At 39.3% G+C, this 16356-nt stretch overlaps 1 protein-coding gene across 2 annotated transcripts in view; it reads left to right on the top strand.

Annotated features, from left to right (window-relative positions):
• Positions 1-16356, top strand: part of SLC44A1 (solute carrier family 44 member 1) — an 85328-nt gene that overhangs the window by 14737 nt on the left and 54235 nt on the right. For both annotated transcript variants that reach the window (XR_010920769.1, XM_067553288.1), the window contains exon 2: positions 13688-13777. Coding sequence is in view for 1 of the 2 variants with exons in the window: in XM_067553288.1 (XP_067409389.1) it covers positions 13688-13777 (90 nt within the window). In the remaining variant the exon portion in view is untranslated. The remainder of the gene's footprint in view (positions 1-13687; positions 13778-16356) is intronic.

Genomic DNA, 16356 nt, shown 5'->3' with positions numbered 1-16356 from the left:
AGGAAACCAGTGTAAGCTGTATCAGCTGAAGAACATTTTTGCTAGTAGAAATTGTGTTCACGCTTGGTGGGTTGTCTGCCAGTATAGCTATACTGGCAAACCTTTTCTAGTGTAGCCTGGACCCAAGAGGCTCTAGAAGCCAGTAACCTCCTTAGTTCTGATCTCAGCTTTGACAGCCACTGTGTGGCCTAGGGGAAACCAGTGTAATTGGTCTTCCAGTCTATAAACTTGGACTAATATTTCACACCTTTGTGATATAGGTAGGTATCAGGAGGTTTAATTGGTGCATGTTTGTATAGTGCTTTAAAAATATAAAGTATTATATAAATTCAAGGTATTACTACAGTAAATATTAAAGGAACTAAGGGTTGATTGGGTCACAAACTGTGATAGGCTTTCACCATTTCAGGCCTTTGCTTTGAGCACTGAAATCTTAAATCCTCACACTGAATGCAGTGTATTCATACACTTAAAGTTTACTTGAGATGCTCCTTTTCCCTTTAGCCTTTTCCACATAAATGTGTGTGGGTTTTTTTGGGAGTGATTCATGGGATCTTCAGGATTATGTATGGTCCTAGAGTAATTGTAGTCTTGCCCACCCAATGCTCTTACCCTCTAACTCCGCCCCCGCCCCCCCCCCCCCCCAAAAAAAAAAAAAAAGTTATTGGAGAAAATCTTTATAATGGATTTATCAAGGAGAGGCTCTCTGAAAGATAATGGATATGACTTTTTAAAATTGTTCTCTATATTTACATGGTAGCAACAACTTTTGTAATATCTTAATCAAGTTTTGAGTGAAAATTGGCTAATGTTTAGTGAAAACATGTAGCAAATTGTTCTGTCTTAAACCTACATTCTGAAGGTTTGCATGCTTTGTTTCTTTCATTGCCTAACAGGTCTCCTGTGTGTGTGTGTAGACAGGTATTCTGCTAGTACAGTATTCTGTTGTCTCATGCAGTAATTATGGGTTCATGTATTGTTTATGGGTATGAAGCAGACCTTATCCAATGTTACTCCCAATTGCACTCTTGGTTATTGGGGAACACTATTTTTATCTCTTGTGATCAAGGCATACCTCCAGATGCATAATCTTAATGTTTTTTTTTTCCTGCAACCTAATATTCATAATGCAAGGAGAGAAACTGGCTACTACTGTTGCTGTTACAAAGAATCTGAACTATTGAGATCTAGAATCAGTACATCAGCCTCCTATTCTATTTGGAGTAGTGAGGAAAATTCATGCTCACCTGTGGAAGAAGACCCTTTACTGCTGCTAACTTTCCCTTATTAAAAAGAGGATGTATGAAGACTAGAGGTTAAATAGATGCAGAGATGGCAATGTCTCGTGAAATGGATTGTCATGCCTTATGGTTGGTTGTGCTGCACAACCCCTACATAGTTCCACAATGTAAAATTGTGCTTGTAAGGGTGATTTTTTGATAGACATGTAAAATATTACTGGGTTTTTTTTATAATGGCCATGCATCAAGAAAAAAGATGGGCTAGTAGATTTTATTTTTGTGTGCCTGATCTGGTAAATGTTACACAAGTTATTAAACATCTAGTAAGCCATAACATTGCTTTAAAAATGATCTATATGAAACATTGATGCACACTTTAAAAGTTAAATGTTTGTCAAATGTATGTCAAGCAGAGGTGTGTTTTTTTTTTTTTTTATTATTATTTAAGTGAGTATATGAGAGCTTATATTTAACTGATACTTGTCTGGAGTATTGGAGTGGTGTTGGTAAGGGCTCTCCACACATGCTTAGCCCATTTCTGGGTTGGATAGAATCCTTTTCCAAGGGGTGAGCACACTTCCTGCTCCAGAAGATGGAGCCCCCATGGCACACTGCTAAAAAGAAAGAGGTAGCAGGGCTCTTCCTCCCCCCACCCTCCCCTTCCCCAATGCAATCTGGCTTTCATCCACCCAGAAACAAACAGACAAAAAAAAAATCACCTTTATGGTGGCAATCAGGCTTCATCATGTCTGTCCCATTTCTCACACACTCCTCCCCAAGCAGACTGGAGTAGTAGCACTGGAACTGTCTCTGCAATCTTGATAAGATGTCACTTCATCAGTTAAATCTGTTTGAATTTGGACATTTTCTTTAGAACCATAAGGGCTTGACTTTGAAAATTTAGATCCTGCAGAATTTGATGGCAGTCAACCAGGAAAAATTCTTACGCCCGCCCCCCTGAGCAAGTAGAGTTTTCAAGCCCTGCCTGTCAGCACTGTCCACATCGTGGCTGTCTGTATCTCTGTCCTATAGATAAATAGCTGTGCTGTTATCCCTGCCTGGAGCTGCAAATACAGTACGAAGACTGTCCCAAGTGTGGTCATTCCCATTTACTCTCCTGAATTTAGTCACACTTCCCCATGCTTTGAAGCAAGCTGCTGGATCAAGGTCACAGAACAATAGCTGTTTTAACGTGGATGGACTTAGGTAAACTTGATTCCTAAGTTGAGGTTTTGTAAATAATGTAAGTAATGTCCCCAAAGACTTCATAAACCACTTGCAGAAGAAACTACCTTTTATTAAATGAATAATAATTTCTTGCAGTATTTGCAGTCCAGACTTTGCGGCACCTTGTTAATATAGGAGGAACAAAGTGGTACAGACATAAGTGAAATTTTCGTTCATTTTTATTGTCCACCCTGAGAATGCCCAGAAAAAACAAGCCTAAGTGGTTAAATCATTTTTTAAATTCTTCCTGTTCTAATACCTAAGTTACTAGCACCTTAAATTAGGGGAATCTATTTAAGTATTAATTTAACTTAACCATGTCCCTTTGAAAACAATGAAGCTAGATCACTAAAGTTGTTTGTAGTCATGGTTGCTGTTAACAAACATTAAAGCTCTCATTTGAATAGCATAGTGGGAATAGAGTATATACTAGATATGTCATCATCCATGGAGTGTAAGAAGGATTTTAGTATCAGGTCATAGATCTTAGGTCTTTCCCCATGTTGGTAGATTGTCCATTTTTTTGGCAGTCAGAGTTCAGATGTTCATGTTGTTCAGTATGTCGGTCATTTGGCTTCTTAAATGACAAGGCTGAATTTAAATGTTTCCCTCTAGTTTGCTATCAGATTAATTTGTTAGAATGGAAACACTTTAAATTTGACATGCAGTACAAAATGAGATGAGTATATATGCACCTCTTCATATAGAATCAATCTCAAACAGGAAATTATGTACGGGACAGAACCAGATTCTGAATTCAACATTTGGATATAAATGCATAAAGGGTGGATGAGGGGGATGGGAGGGAGATCCTGGTAAGTTTTTATTGGTATTTGTGGATGTTTTCCATGTTTAAAATGTTTGTTACTCCTGAATTATTTACATAATATTGTTGAAATTGGTTTTGATTCTAGAAATTTAGGTTCTAATTTCAATCTAAATGAAGATTTCACTTATTCTACAAATGTAAAAGGAATGATGAGAACATCATGGTTATAGTATCTATTAGCAAATAGTTACAATGTTATAGTACTGTCAAAGTCTAGCAGGGAAGAGGAATGAGTGGTGTCACAGATGGCTGAAGAGGTCACATCACTAATGGGTGGAATCAATTGTTGGATGTTGAAAAGGGCATGATGGGAATTGTGAACTGTTAAGGTTCCTGAGTTTGCTAGAATCTGGAAACTTCTAGAATACAGGCAGGGCACCTAATCCTTATAGTAGTTTGCATATTCTTTCTTTTCGGTCTTCAATATTGAATTCATGAGGTACCTGTTTCTCTTTCTAAATGTGATGAAAATCAAAGCTGCACCTCCGTTGCTGCAAACAAGTATGGATGTCCAGCTGGTATTTAAACTCAATATGGCAGAAACAAAGTGCTTAATCTTTTCATCCAAGATCTCCGCCTCCCTCCTGTCTGTCACTGTGATCAGTATTCACCATCCTCCCTGTTGGTCAGGCCCAGAAACCTCAGTGTTGTCTTTGACTCTGTTCTCTTTCTAGACACACCTATCCAGGCAGCATCAGAATCTTGCTGCTGCTTCATACATAACATTTCTGTGATCTGGCCTTCCACATTTTGGAAACTCTCATCCAGGGCCTCATCAATTCGTGTCTCAAATATTACAACTTCCTCCTCTCTGAGAAATGCAATCTCTGCCCCAATTATTTCTGTTCCAAACACTGCTGCAAAGCAAATGTGAAAAGACTAGATTCTAGCTTCTGAGGAATCCAAATCAGTCAGCTGTAATTGAGACATTGGTCCTTGCTTACATTCCACCAGCGATACCAACCTGCATTGCTTATTTGTCAGATTTTCTAACCAGCACTTTCACTCTCTCCCATGTCTCCCTTTATTCATGAGAGAAGCCAACTGTAAAAAATCTGCAAAGTCACAATGTTGTCCTTCAGATCTCGCCTCTGTCAGTTTGCGTACAAAACACTTGACAATGTCTGAACAGTTGGTGTGCTGTGACAATTGCATGTCATGCTGTTTTAATCATCTCCATCTTAGTCCATTTCATATTTATCTGTTTTTTATGGTCTTACGCTTGAATTGTAAGATCTTTGGGGCATGGGCAGTCTCTGTTACATTTGGATAGTGCCTGGAACAGTAGGGCTAGGGGTTGAAGACGTTACTGCAATAGAAATAAATAATAAAACTTGAACAGGATGTTAACAAATGAGGGTGGCAACTTATCAATGTAGCACAAAAAATAAACAATTTAAAGAAATAATTCATTGGTCCCTCCTGGCTTTGGAAACTTTGGGATCATCTAGTTTGACCTCCTGTATAACATAGAACTTCCCCAAATAATTCCTAGAGCAGATCTTTTAGAAAAACATCCAATCTTGATTTAAAAATTGTCAGTGATGGAAAATCCACCACAACCCTTAGTAAATTCTTCCAAGGGTAAATTACTCTCACCGTTACAAATTTATGCCATATTTCCAGTCTGAATTTGCCTGGCTTCAACTTCCAGCCATTGGATTGTGTTATACCTTTTTCTGCTAGATTGACAAGCCCATTATTAAATATTTATTCCTCGTGTAGGTCCTTGCAGACTGTAATCAAGTCACCCCTTAACCTTCTCTTTGTTAAGCTAGATAGATTGAGCTCCTTGAATTTATCAGTATAAGGCATGTTTTCTAATCCTTTAAATACTCTAGTGGCTCTTCTCCAAATCGTCTCCAATTTCTCAACATCTTCTTGTGTTGTGGACAGCAGAACTGGACAAAGTATTCAAGTGGTGATCACACCAGTGCTAAATACAGAAGTAAAATAACCCCTCCTACGCAAAATATGTATATGTAAATATGCAATACATATTATACAATATGTTTATACATATTATACAATATATACAAAATATGTATGTATATAAAATATCCTGATTATGTATCCCAGGATCACATTAGCTCTTTTTGCCACAGCATGATATATGGAGCTCATGTTAAACTAATTATCCACCACCACACCCAAATCTTTTTCGGAGTCACTGCTCCCCAGGATAGAATCCCCCATTCTCTAAGGATGGCCTGCATTCTTTCTTCCTAGATGTCTGTTTATTGTTAGCCATACAAAAATTGTTATTTGCTTGTGTACAGTTTACCAGATAATCCAGATAGCTGTGGGTGAGTGTATTTTGCTAGGGCGGAGTGTTTGTATGAGAGATTTTAGCGGCAGGAGAAAACAACCAGACAAATATTTGAGCACAGATTTTATTAAAGCCAAACCTAAAGCAACATGACAGATTAATTTTTTTATTGGAATAAAAGGATTATAAATTAGCACAAATATTACATAGGAGCCAGAGCACTATTACCCAAGCAGCGGCGACCCCAAGAAATACACATTTTACTATGGCAAAGACCGGGCACTTTATGTTAGACTAAAGGGAAGTGCCCGCAAGCACTATTATTTTTATTTGGACAGCAACAACATTTAGCGATTGCGAGAGAGAGAAGCAGACCTGCCAGGAGCACACCTACTGCAATGATTACCTGTAGGCCCATAAGCAATCTGGCCTCGACAGTTAAGCACTTATTAGCAATGTTGAGAGTAGGAAGAAGAAGAATAGTATTTGCTAGAGAGCCAACATACAGCAGACCATGCTATTAAGAAAGCACAAATGGTACCCACTACCAAAGTTGCATGAGGCCCTAGCTGTATAGCAATGACTGGTCGCAGAGGTTCAGGGCCATTCCTTATGGGAGAAGGATTCCTTAGGCATCCTAAGCGGGGAAGAGGGCGCTTACCTGCACGAAGGCGAGGAGACCCATTATTTGCCTTGCAAAACGAGTGGCGACCAGGGAGCCGACCTATTCGAGGCATTTGACAGCGCCTTATTGGATCCATGGAGAGTCTCTTAGGGTGGTGTCCAGTGTTTTTTTTTTTATATACCCCTCACTTCCTGCTCTTTACTATGGACAATAACTGATGTATATTTTAATTCACTTGGGGATTGGGCCTTAATTTTGTTTTTTATTAGTTTATTGGTTGTTAGTTAGGGGCTTTTTGCAATAAGGTGACGTTAGTTGTTTATTACTAAAACTACCACTTTTATTGCTGAACTTTTTAATTTTATTGCTGAATTTAATACTTTTTTGCTAAAGCGGCTAATTTTTTTACTTTAAGGTTAGTTGATTTTTATATTTATTTTAAGGGTATTTTTAGACCTGGAGCTGGGTTTTTTTATTTTAGGGGCTTTTTAGGCAAGTCTGGCCCTTGAGAGGCCTAACTCTTGCTAATAAGCCTGCTGCTAGCATCTAGGGCCTAGCTTTCACCATGCTACGCTGACCCCGCGTTACAATAATTTTGCGCGCCCTAACAGTGAGTGACCTCTCCTCTTCACTATTTACTACCCCTTTCATTTTTGTGTCATCTACAAACTTTGTCAGTGGTGATTTTGTTTTCAGGTCAGTAAACAGCGTGGGTCCAAAACCCAGTCCCTGTGGGACTACAGTGGAAACACACCTGCTTGATCACTGTTCCCGGTTTACAATTACATTTTGAGATCTATTAGTTAGCCAGTTTTTAATCCATTTATTGTATGCCATGTTAATTTTATATCATTCTAGTTTTTTAATCAAACTGTCATGCGGTACCAAGTCAAATAGCTTTTGGACATCTAAGTATATTACCTCAACACTATCACCTTTATTAGCCAAATGTTGATTTGTGTTAATTACGTTACCTTCCTTTAATTCTTTATAAATGGAGTTCTGCATCACCCATTCCTGTATCTTTCCCAGGATCAATGTCAGATTGAGAGGCCTATAGTTACCTGGCTTATCTCGTTTACTCTTTTTTTTAAAAATTGGCACTATGCTGTGCACCGGATGGACCTAAACTTGCAGGTCCACTACTTGATTCTGCGCGTGGGGGAGAATACAAGGAAACATTTAAGTGAGAACATAAAAACCAAACAAATATTGATGCTTGACACACAAGCAAGAGTGTATGATAACTACAAGCATCTGTACAAAGAAAACTATTCCTATTTTGAGTTCTGAGGTATGACAGGGCAGCTATCTGATGTTCTAGACACCTTTGCTGTGAATTAAAAGAACAGTTAATCAAATAGCAAACCCAGCAGCTAATCCACCAGCAGTCCTCAACAAAACTCCCATCTTTCTTAGAAATTGGCTTTTATCAAACTTCTCCCTCCCAAAGATCCCAAGACTGTCAAAATAGGGTGCCTTCTTTTAGGGACCTATGTGTCTAGGTACGGTTTTAAATAAGGGTATATCTGCATCTTGCCAGGTCCTAGAGCCTAAGCTTCAGCAAGAGCCTGAATGTCCACACTGTAATTATACAGCCCCTTAGCCTGAGCCGTGAGAGCCCGAGTTAACTGGCGTGGACCAGAGGTGGGTTTTTAGTTGCAGCGTAGGCATATCCTAAGTGGCCTGACTTTCAAAATTATTGAGCATCCAGCGGCTCCCATTTAAGTCACAGGGAGCTGCTGGGAGTGCTTAGTGCTTCTGAAAATTGGGCCACTTGGGGTATGTCTACATAACGGCTAAATACCCATGACTGATCCTTGCCAGCTGTCTTAGGCTTGCGGGGCTTGGGCTGAGGGGCTCTTTCATTGCTGTGTAGACTTCCGTGCTCGGACTGGAGCCCAGGCTCTGGGACCCTGCCACTTCGCAGGTGTCAATATGGACATAGGAGCTTCACTTTTAGCACCCCCTTTAAAAAAAAATAAAAAAGTCTTTGCTTGAGTAAATAAGCCTTTTGTGCCCTGAAACTCAACACCCCGGGCTATTTTGAACTGAGGTGGAGAGAAGGTTCCAAAGCTGTGGGTTTCTCTTGGAGAATGCTCTATTTCCTGTTCTCTCCCTTTAATTGAGGGAGTTACCACTCCTGACCATAACTGTATGTTTGCAATGTTGTTGTAGCTGTCTTGGTCCCACACTATTAGAGAAACAGGGTGGGTGAGGTAATATCTTTTATTGAACTGACTTCTGTTTGTGAGAGAGACAAGTTTTTGAGCTTACATAGAGCTCTTCAAGTTACAAGCTTTGTTTAGTGTCAATACCTTCTATAAACTAGCAGAACAAAAATGACAACCCATTTTAACAAAAAAAACTCTTACACTGGGGCAAATGATGAGGAAAAATACCAGTTTTTGCCTACATTGTCTGTCTGCTTCTTGCATCATCAAATGCTGAAGGCATTTTAATACATGTATAGGAAAGGCTGAAATCAGTAGAAATGCTGATTGAGGACTGCAGGCAAAGCCTGTCAGCTGCAATTTTGATGGTGCTTCAATTATGATAGAGGCAAAAAGTGGAGGCCTACTGCAGAAGAAACACAATCACAACATTGTATTAGAGTTTGTGATGGCCATAAATTAAATATTTGGGATGTTTGAGCATATGTTAGCTAAGGCTAGTAAGTATTTGCATAGTGTAGGACACACTTCAAGATATATGCATGATCTGAATGTGTACCTTATCTTCTTCTTGATATTTTGCAGGAGTTGAGAATCAAGTAATTGTCCAAAGGATCACTGTCACATGCATTGAGTGTTGTATGTGGATTGTTATGAGAGTCTTCCTTGATGCTTTGCTTTGTGGAGCTGTAAACCTGATTTAGCACAATTCAGGAGCTAAGTAAAGATGGAAACAGACTTAATTCATTCATGTAACCTTTTAGACACCTGTTAAATTCATGGCTTTCAGATTTCCTTTTAGAGACAAAGTGGGTGAGATAATCTTTTGTTGGTCAGACTGGGAAACATACTTAGAATGTCACAGCTAAATACAAGGTGAAACAATAGTTTAGCATACGTAGTTAACACATATTTCAAGGGACCATTCAAGATGAAGTGGCCCTTTAACACCCCCGAGTCATGGGGGGGTAAAAAGGGGGAAACAACTGAGGCGGTGGGGGTTGTGAGTGGGTTATAGATCATTGCAATAAGCAATTAATCCATTGTCTTTTTCCAGTCCATGATTTTGTGTCTAGCAGAATTATGAATTTAAGCTTCTAGGCTTGCTTTTTGAAAGTGTTGTACAGGTTTCTTTTTGGGGAGGAGGACTGATAGGTCAGATGCAGAATGAAAGCGCTTTCCCACAGGTGATGTGCTGTTTTGTGTTTTATTTTCTTCTGTGAGTTCATTCAAGAGCATAGTGATTGTCTGGATTCACCCGCATAGTTGTTCTGGAGACATTTAGTTCACTGGATGAGGTACACCACATGTTGTGATAGGCATGTGTAAGACCCATGGATGTTGATAGGTGTGTTATGAGGGATGTTGATTTATGTCTGCAGGTTTTGTATATGTTGTTCTAGCAGGGTCTGGTGCTGTCCTCTGACTTAGCAAATAAAATGGATTACCTATGGTAACTGTGACTAGTTCCAAATCCTTGTCAACGCCCTTCCAAAGTACTCCATTGGCTTTTTTAAAAATCCTATTACAAGATTTCCTTTGCAGGTGGTACACACAGAAGTATCGGCTACCTAGTCATCAGGACTGCTCACTCCGAAGATGTGGCAGCAAATGAAAATTCATCAGCTTCTTATAGTTCTGTAAATACTACCTGTAAATAAAAATATTGTGAGATTTAGCAAAGCCGGGATACTTAGAGAGCTTTAAAGATATTGAGCATGCCGTTACATGAACTTAACATAATAGAATTTGTGCAAATATGATCTTACCGCAGATGTATTTTTAAGTGCAAAGGTTGCCTCATCTGAAGCCAGTTGGGTTGCATGTGTGTAGCTGAGGGCATCATTTGGCCTGCAAGCACCTCTTTTAGTGGTGATAATGAGCAAGATAAAAACCTGTGGCTGGCCCAAGACCCTGGCCCAAGACCCTACACTACAATTAAACAGCCATGTAGTCAGCTGGCATGGGCCAGCTTTTAATTGCAGTGTAGACATACCTCCAGAACCCAGAGTGAATTTGTGTGGTTGGTAGTTAGGTTTGGTCTACACTGAAAGTTATATCTGCATAGCTATGTGTCAGGGATGTGAAAAAAAACAAAATAACACAGCCCTGACTGACATAGCTATGCGAATATACCCCCCAGTAAAGACGCAGTTATGTTGACAGCAGAGTGCTTCCGTCTATGTAGCTAACGTTCGGGGAGGTACTGTTCCTACACCAACGGAAAAACCCCTTCTGACACTATGTGGACACTTCAGAGCCATGCCAGCATAGCTATGCCGGAAGAGAGAGAGATGTAGATATACCCTTAGAAAATGCAACTTAGGTGCAAACAGAGCAGACTTTATAGAGAAGTCAATGACACAGCTAATGTCATAATGATACTGTTTTTTGGGTGAAGTCATTTTTTAGGGGCAGAACCACAAAGTGCTTGAAAGACTGACTTGCCCCATGTTCTACTGCTATGGTTGGTATCAGCAGAGGCACTTGTGCTGGAGTCCATTCAGGACAAAAAGAGGAGCTGTTTGCAAAGCGTTTTTCCATTATAGGCCCTCAGCTTTGCATTCTACTCTCTCCCACCTCCCTGCTATGAAAAACGAAATCTAATGACCTTCAGAGTATGCTGTAGGGACCATTTTCAGTTTACTCAGGCCTTTGATGGGAGAGGGGCACAACGGAAGCTGTTTTGCGGGGGGAGGGAGAGTGTTGATGGGATTTTTTTTTATTGAGGTTGGTAGGTGATGGTGGTTTGGAGATATGTAGCAGCTGTTGGCTTTAGTCTTGCTGATTGTTTGTTTAAATTTTGGCAGAGGCACCTAGAGCTGAGGGTAGGTAATTTTGTGTACATTGTTATAAATTGAATTAAATAATACGTAAGCAAAGTACCGTAGAGCGTTTAAGTTGCCATCCGGAAGTGGCAAGAATCTCTTTCAAGCAGTTGACTTTTACCCAGCTAAACACCATCATGGGCTTGTTCTATGAACACTTAAAGATCTTGGGGGAGATTTCTGACCCTTAAAACTTCCTTTTTATTGGCAGTCTATTTGGCCATGATATTGGGAACTTGGTCATTATTCACAAATTGCTACATGGCTTTTTAATCAGGTCAGACTTACTGCAGTAATTCAGCCTGTTTCCTGTATTCTCCAGTGTATTTCATCTGTCCATTTGGGTGGGGAAGTCTCTCCTCATTCTTTCCAATCCCACAGAATAAGAGAAACTTAGTGCTCAGTGGGAAGATGGCTTTGCATATCTGAATAAAACTCCAGAAACTAGAAGGCCCATTTTATTATTTTGGGGTTCCCCAGCCTGCTTTTTAAGACTTCGTGTCATAGGGAGTAATGTTGTATGAAGAAAGATTGTAATGTTTGGAGTAAAGAGGTTCATGGTTGAGTCCACAAGAGCAGCCTCTGATGTGAGCAGTCCCATGCTGTAGGATGTCCTTTATAAGGTACCCTTCTGGTTTCTGGGCTGAAGTTGAATGCCAAATGCTGCAGTTCCCGGAGTCTGGGTCTGCTGGAGTTCATTCCTGGAAACATAAATTTTTTCAAGGCCCCTCTATGCCAGCTCAGACTGAGTGGGGTCACCCAGCCAAGCTTCTCTCATGGAGGCAGTGATTCCCCAAGAACTGTCCTTTTATTTTCCTGTCAACAGCCACTGATTAGAGGACTCACCCACACCCTGGGCAAATATGGAACGGCTGTAAAAATATTAACGGATACCATTGTAATGAAACGTCATTTCAAACTGGAAGTGCAATTTGAATATAGAGGACAAGGAAGATGCAGTTTTTCACTTACATTGTATCTAATTTGTAGTTTTTATATAACTTTATTCGTAAAGGGTATTTGTGTTTGCGAATCAAGCTAAAGCTGAGTCATGAATACCAAAAACTATCTTACTAACACATTTGTAGCTAGTAGTACAACAGCCACATACTATAGACTTTCCGCTTTTGATCAGTCTGTGAAAGTAGATGCTACAGATGGCAAATGCTCCGTGCTGGCATTTCAGTTGCCTGTTCTTATTTCTCATCTGACTCTACAATGGACTCCAGAACCTATAATGAAAATTTAAGGTTTGGGAAGTTCCCCTTCCTATACAAGAGGTTGGAATCTTTGTTAATCACTTCTTTTTATCCCAGTTTGTGCTCTCCCATAAAGGCATAGAAGGCTGTTGTAGCCCTCCTCTGGACTATAGTCTGTGTTCTGTGGTCAGTGCCCTTACTGAGTAGAACAATAGCTGTCAGAAAGATCCTTTTAAATGCCTAAACCTTTGGTAGGGAGATGTAACAAGTTCCTGAACAAGATGTAACAAGTTGAAAGAACTTTTTTGTCTCTGCAACTTGATTTTTTTTTTAAATGAGGTATTTTTTTCAACCTTAGATTTAAATCAAAATTTTGATCAGTGAAAAAAATTCTTTTATTATACTTACTTTTGCTTTCTAGTCAATATGCATCCTTCCTCCAGCTATCCTGCCATCTTGGAAAGGTAGTTTAAAAAACTCTTCATTTAAAAAAAAATATAATGAGGCAGTATAAATAGAACAGACTTCATCAAATGTATGCTTGTGGGCAGTAAGGTAGCCATTTTTATAGTGCTGTCTTTTATCCATTGAGTTATTTCTGTCATCTGAAACAGCAGTAGAGTCTCTCTGCTTTCTTGAGAATTTTAATTTAATTCCAGACTCCTTCCTTCTAGTACGTTGATACTAATTGCCTGAATTGCAGAACTCCACAGCTGCCTTTTCTAAGCAGATAAAACTGTTCCTTAGATAGCTACATATTACATTCTTTCTGTCTGTACTATGCTGTTAATCCTACCATGGAGGTGTTTAAAACCGACAAGTTTGTGAAAAGCTTACCCTTTTATCCTTCTTGGAAAGCAGATTATGGTACGTACAGTAGTTGTGGAAGGGTGTAGTAACTAGTATTGTTGATCCCATAAGTGATCTTGCTTATTTCCCCTCTTCTGCTACAGCCAGAAATATGAATAAATAAAATGTGTTCTGAATTCAGCATTGCTCTTATCCACACCCTTTGCAGTTTCTTATCCCAGTTTCCTTTGGACACATTACCTTGACAGGCTGTTAAATGATTCCACTAGCCTCACTGTAGTTAAGGGGAAAAAATTATATATATATTGTACATTTTACAGTATATATGAAGTAACTTACATATTCAAAAAAAAAAAAAAAAAAAAAAAACTCAGAGGAAGTTTAGTGCCCTAAAAACTACTTTTTGAAGCATTTGGTTATTAGCAGAACATATTTTATTGAACTGACTTTATAACCATTGTCTTTATTCCTTTTTTTCACCCAAGAGCTCCAAAAGAGAATGGAAGCCACTGGAGGATCGCAGCTGCACAGACATACCATGGCTGTTACTGTTCATCCTCTTTTGTATTGGAATGGTGAGTAAAATGAGACCGATTCTAAATGTTACACAGCCACAGACAGTTTTCTTTCATTGGGAAGAAATCAGATTACAAATTTGGTAACTTCAGTCAATGTCAATCATATTTTAGCATGGGAAGTATCCGTTACAGAACAAGAACTTGCTTGATTTTGATGCATTTTGGAAGGCAATATCACTAGATCTGATACTTTCACAGGGTCTCATAATTTGTTATGGACTCTATCACTTACCCCAGAATTGTGTGCCTCAGAATCTAAGCTACATTTAAAACAAGCTTCTAGTCCTCATGGTTGTGCAGATAACCTTTTTAAAAAATGGCCAAGTGTAGAACGATATCATCCTAAGCCTATAGACGTCTTGAAACAATAGTTTTGAGCAAGGGGAACTGCTCTTATCCTAATCTCAGTAAGCTGTTAGCTCTGAAACATAAAAATGGCAATGTAAACCTCAAAATTGTTACTATCCCTGCTGATGACTTTAGCAAAACTCATACGGTTATTCCACAGTCCCTACGTTCTTCCCATGGTGCTTCAGGAGCCAGTGCCTCACTGTGTCTTACCTAGATGCCAAAAACTTGGCTTCCTCCTGACAGTTGCTGTGATGCAGTTACACGTTGTCAAATTACAAAAAAAATAATTGCAATATACTGAAAATTCGATGTCTTGTTTTTAGCCCTCTTTTGTATTGAATTATGCAGGATTGCTTATGTTATTCTAGGTCCAACCGCCAAGTAGAGAATGAATGTCATGTTTTCACATCCCTAGTTTGTGAGATGATGCCCTCTGCAAATCTATCTCAAATTCTTATTAGCTTTATTTTACAACCATAGTTGTACTGCAAGCTCATAGCTAACTTTCTCTTCACTTAGCAACCTTCTGGTATTTTTGCTTTTTGTAGTCCGTTGACAAGTTTGATTTTTAACTCCAGGGTGTATAACTGACCATGTTTAATACAAAAATGCCCTGTGTATTTATTTGGGGTATTGGACCATGCAAATTAAAAACACATAGTTGCATCTTTGAAAATTAGGTTCCAAATTGTTACGTTTCACTGTTTGCTATTACCTGGTCTGTTGTCGGCAGTGTCCTATTAATACAACTCCATAAACACCTGAAACTGCAAATTTGTCCTTTTTTGTATGGTATGCTATTCTAAAGTTTCCTTGTCACACCAATACAATGTGCAGAACAATGGTCCATGTTATGTTATGCATTAGCACTATCTTGGGGAGTTGCAGATAAGTTCAGGGGTTCACATCCACCTTCCATCACTTTGTGGCTAGATGAAGTAGAATCCTAAAATAGATCGGAGGAGGATCCTGAAACTTCTCTGCTATAATGTAGGGTTACAGTGTGGAAAAGGTTAAAAACCTGTGCATTATCCTGTGTAACATTATATTTCTTAAAAAGAACTAGAGCTTTTACATGAATAGTGATGGAAAGTAAGGGCTGCAAATCAGCTTAATTATTACTAGTGACACCCTTTCACTCCTTTCCTTTGACTCGTCCAATGTTAAGTCCTTAAATAAGATAATTCACTACCATGAAAAAGACAGTGACCTGCTCTTCCTTTGGAATTTCTCTCTAATCAACTTGTCTCCTTCAGAATTGCTCCCTCCTTAGCACTGCACTCTCTCCCTCCTAAGGCTTTAAAGTAGTGGTCAGCAACCTGCAGCCCAAGGGCCGCATGTCAGGCTTCTGAGTGCAGCCCACGAGACATTTTGTTAGAAGTTGCTCGCACGCAGGAAAGAATCATACAGGAAGCGCAGTGTTTTGACAATTTGTCACATTTTTTGGCAGTTGAGTATTTTTGTAATTTTTATGTTATATTATTGTAATATTAAGTAATTTTGTAATTAATATGAGTTACATAATCTACTGGTAATTTTGAATGTATGAATGAATAAGCATTTTCTATAACTCGTTATGAAATATTTGGCCTGTATTAAATGTATTTAAGCTTATTCGTTGAGTCATGGTTGGTGCACATGCCCAATTTCAATCTTGCAGTCCACTGAGATAAGAGGGCCACTCATGTGGCCCACTCACTAGCCTAGGTTGCCTGTCGCTGCTTTAAAGCCATCAGTGTTGGATTTCTCCACCCCCTCCTTCCAGTAGCCTTTTTCTTCTTAGTTGATTCTGTTGTCCTCTTGTAACTCCAGATTCTCTTTTGCATTTATTTCCTTTGCTCCCTCCTTGCCACTTACACATTCTCCCAGCAATCACAAACAGTGGTTCCCCCCTTTATCTTCTTCCTCTGGCATCACCCATTTTTTTCCGCCCAGGATCTTGCCAGGTTAATTAATTGTAAAAAAATAATTGATGCTTTCAGGTGTGACTTTCTTACCCTGGCCTCTCTGCATTCCTCTCCAGTGGAAATTCCTCTTCACCTTCTATAACCAATTTAAGCTCTTTGAAAGTTAGGCTATAGCCCAGTGTGACCTGGGACCTCCTCTAAGGCCCTTTTCCCCCTTTGCTCCACCCAAGCTGCTCCTTTTGTGTGCTTCCGCTGTTATTTCTGTTTCTTTTCCTCTTCCATTTGTCCCCTGCACCTGAAATGTCTTTCCTGGCCTGG

Source organism: Emydura macquarii, unplaced genomic scaffold (genome assembly GCF_026122565.2).
Source record: "Emydura macquarii macquarii isolate MOO-44397 ecotype Brisbane River unplaced genomic scaffold, CSIRO-AGI_Emac_v2 contig_1451, whole genome shotgun sequence".
NCBI classification, from domain to species: Eukaryota; Metazoa; Chordata; order Testudines; family Chelidae; genus Emydura; species Emydura macquarii.
Note: the sequence above shows the minus strand (reverse complement) of the source record. Positions and strands in the feature narration are given on the sequence as shown.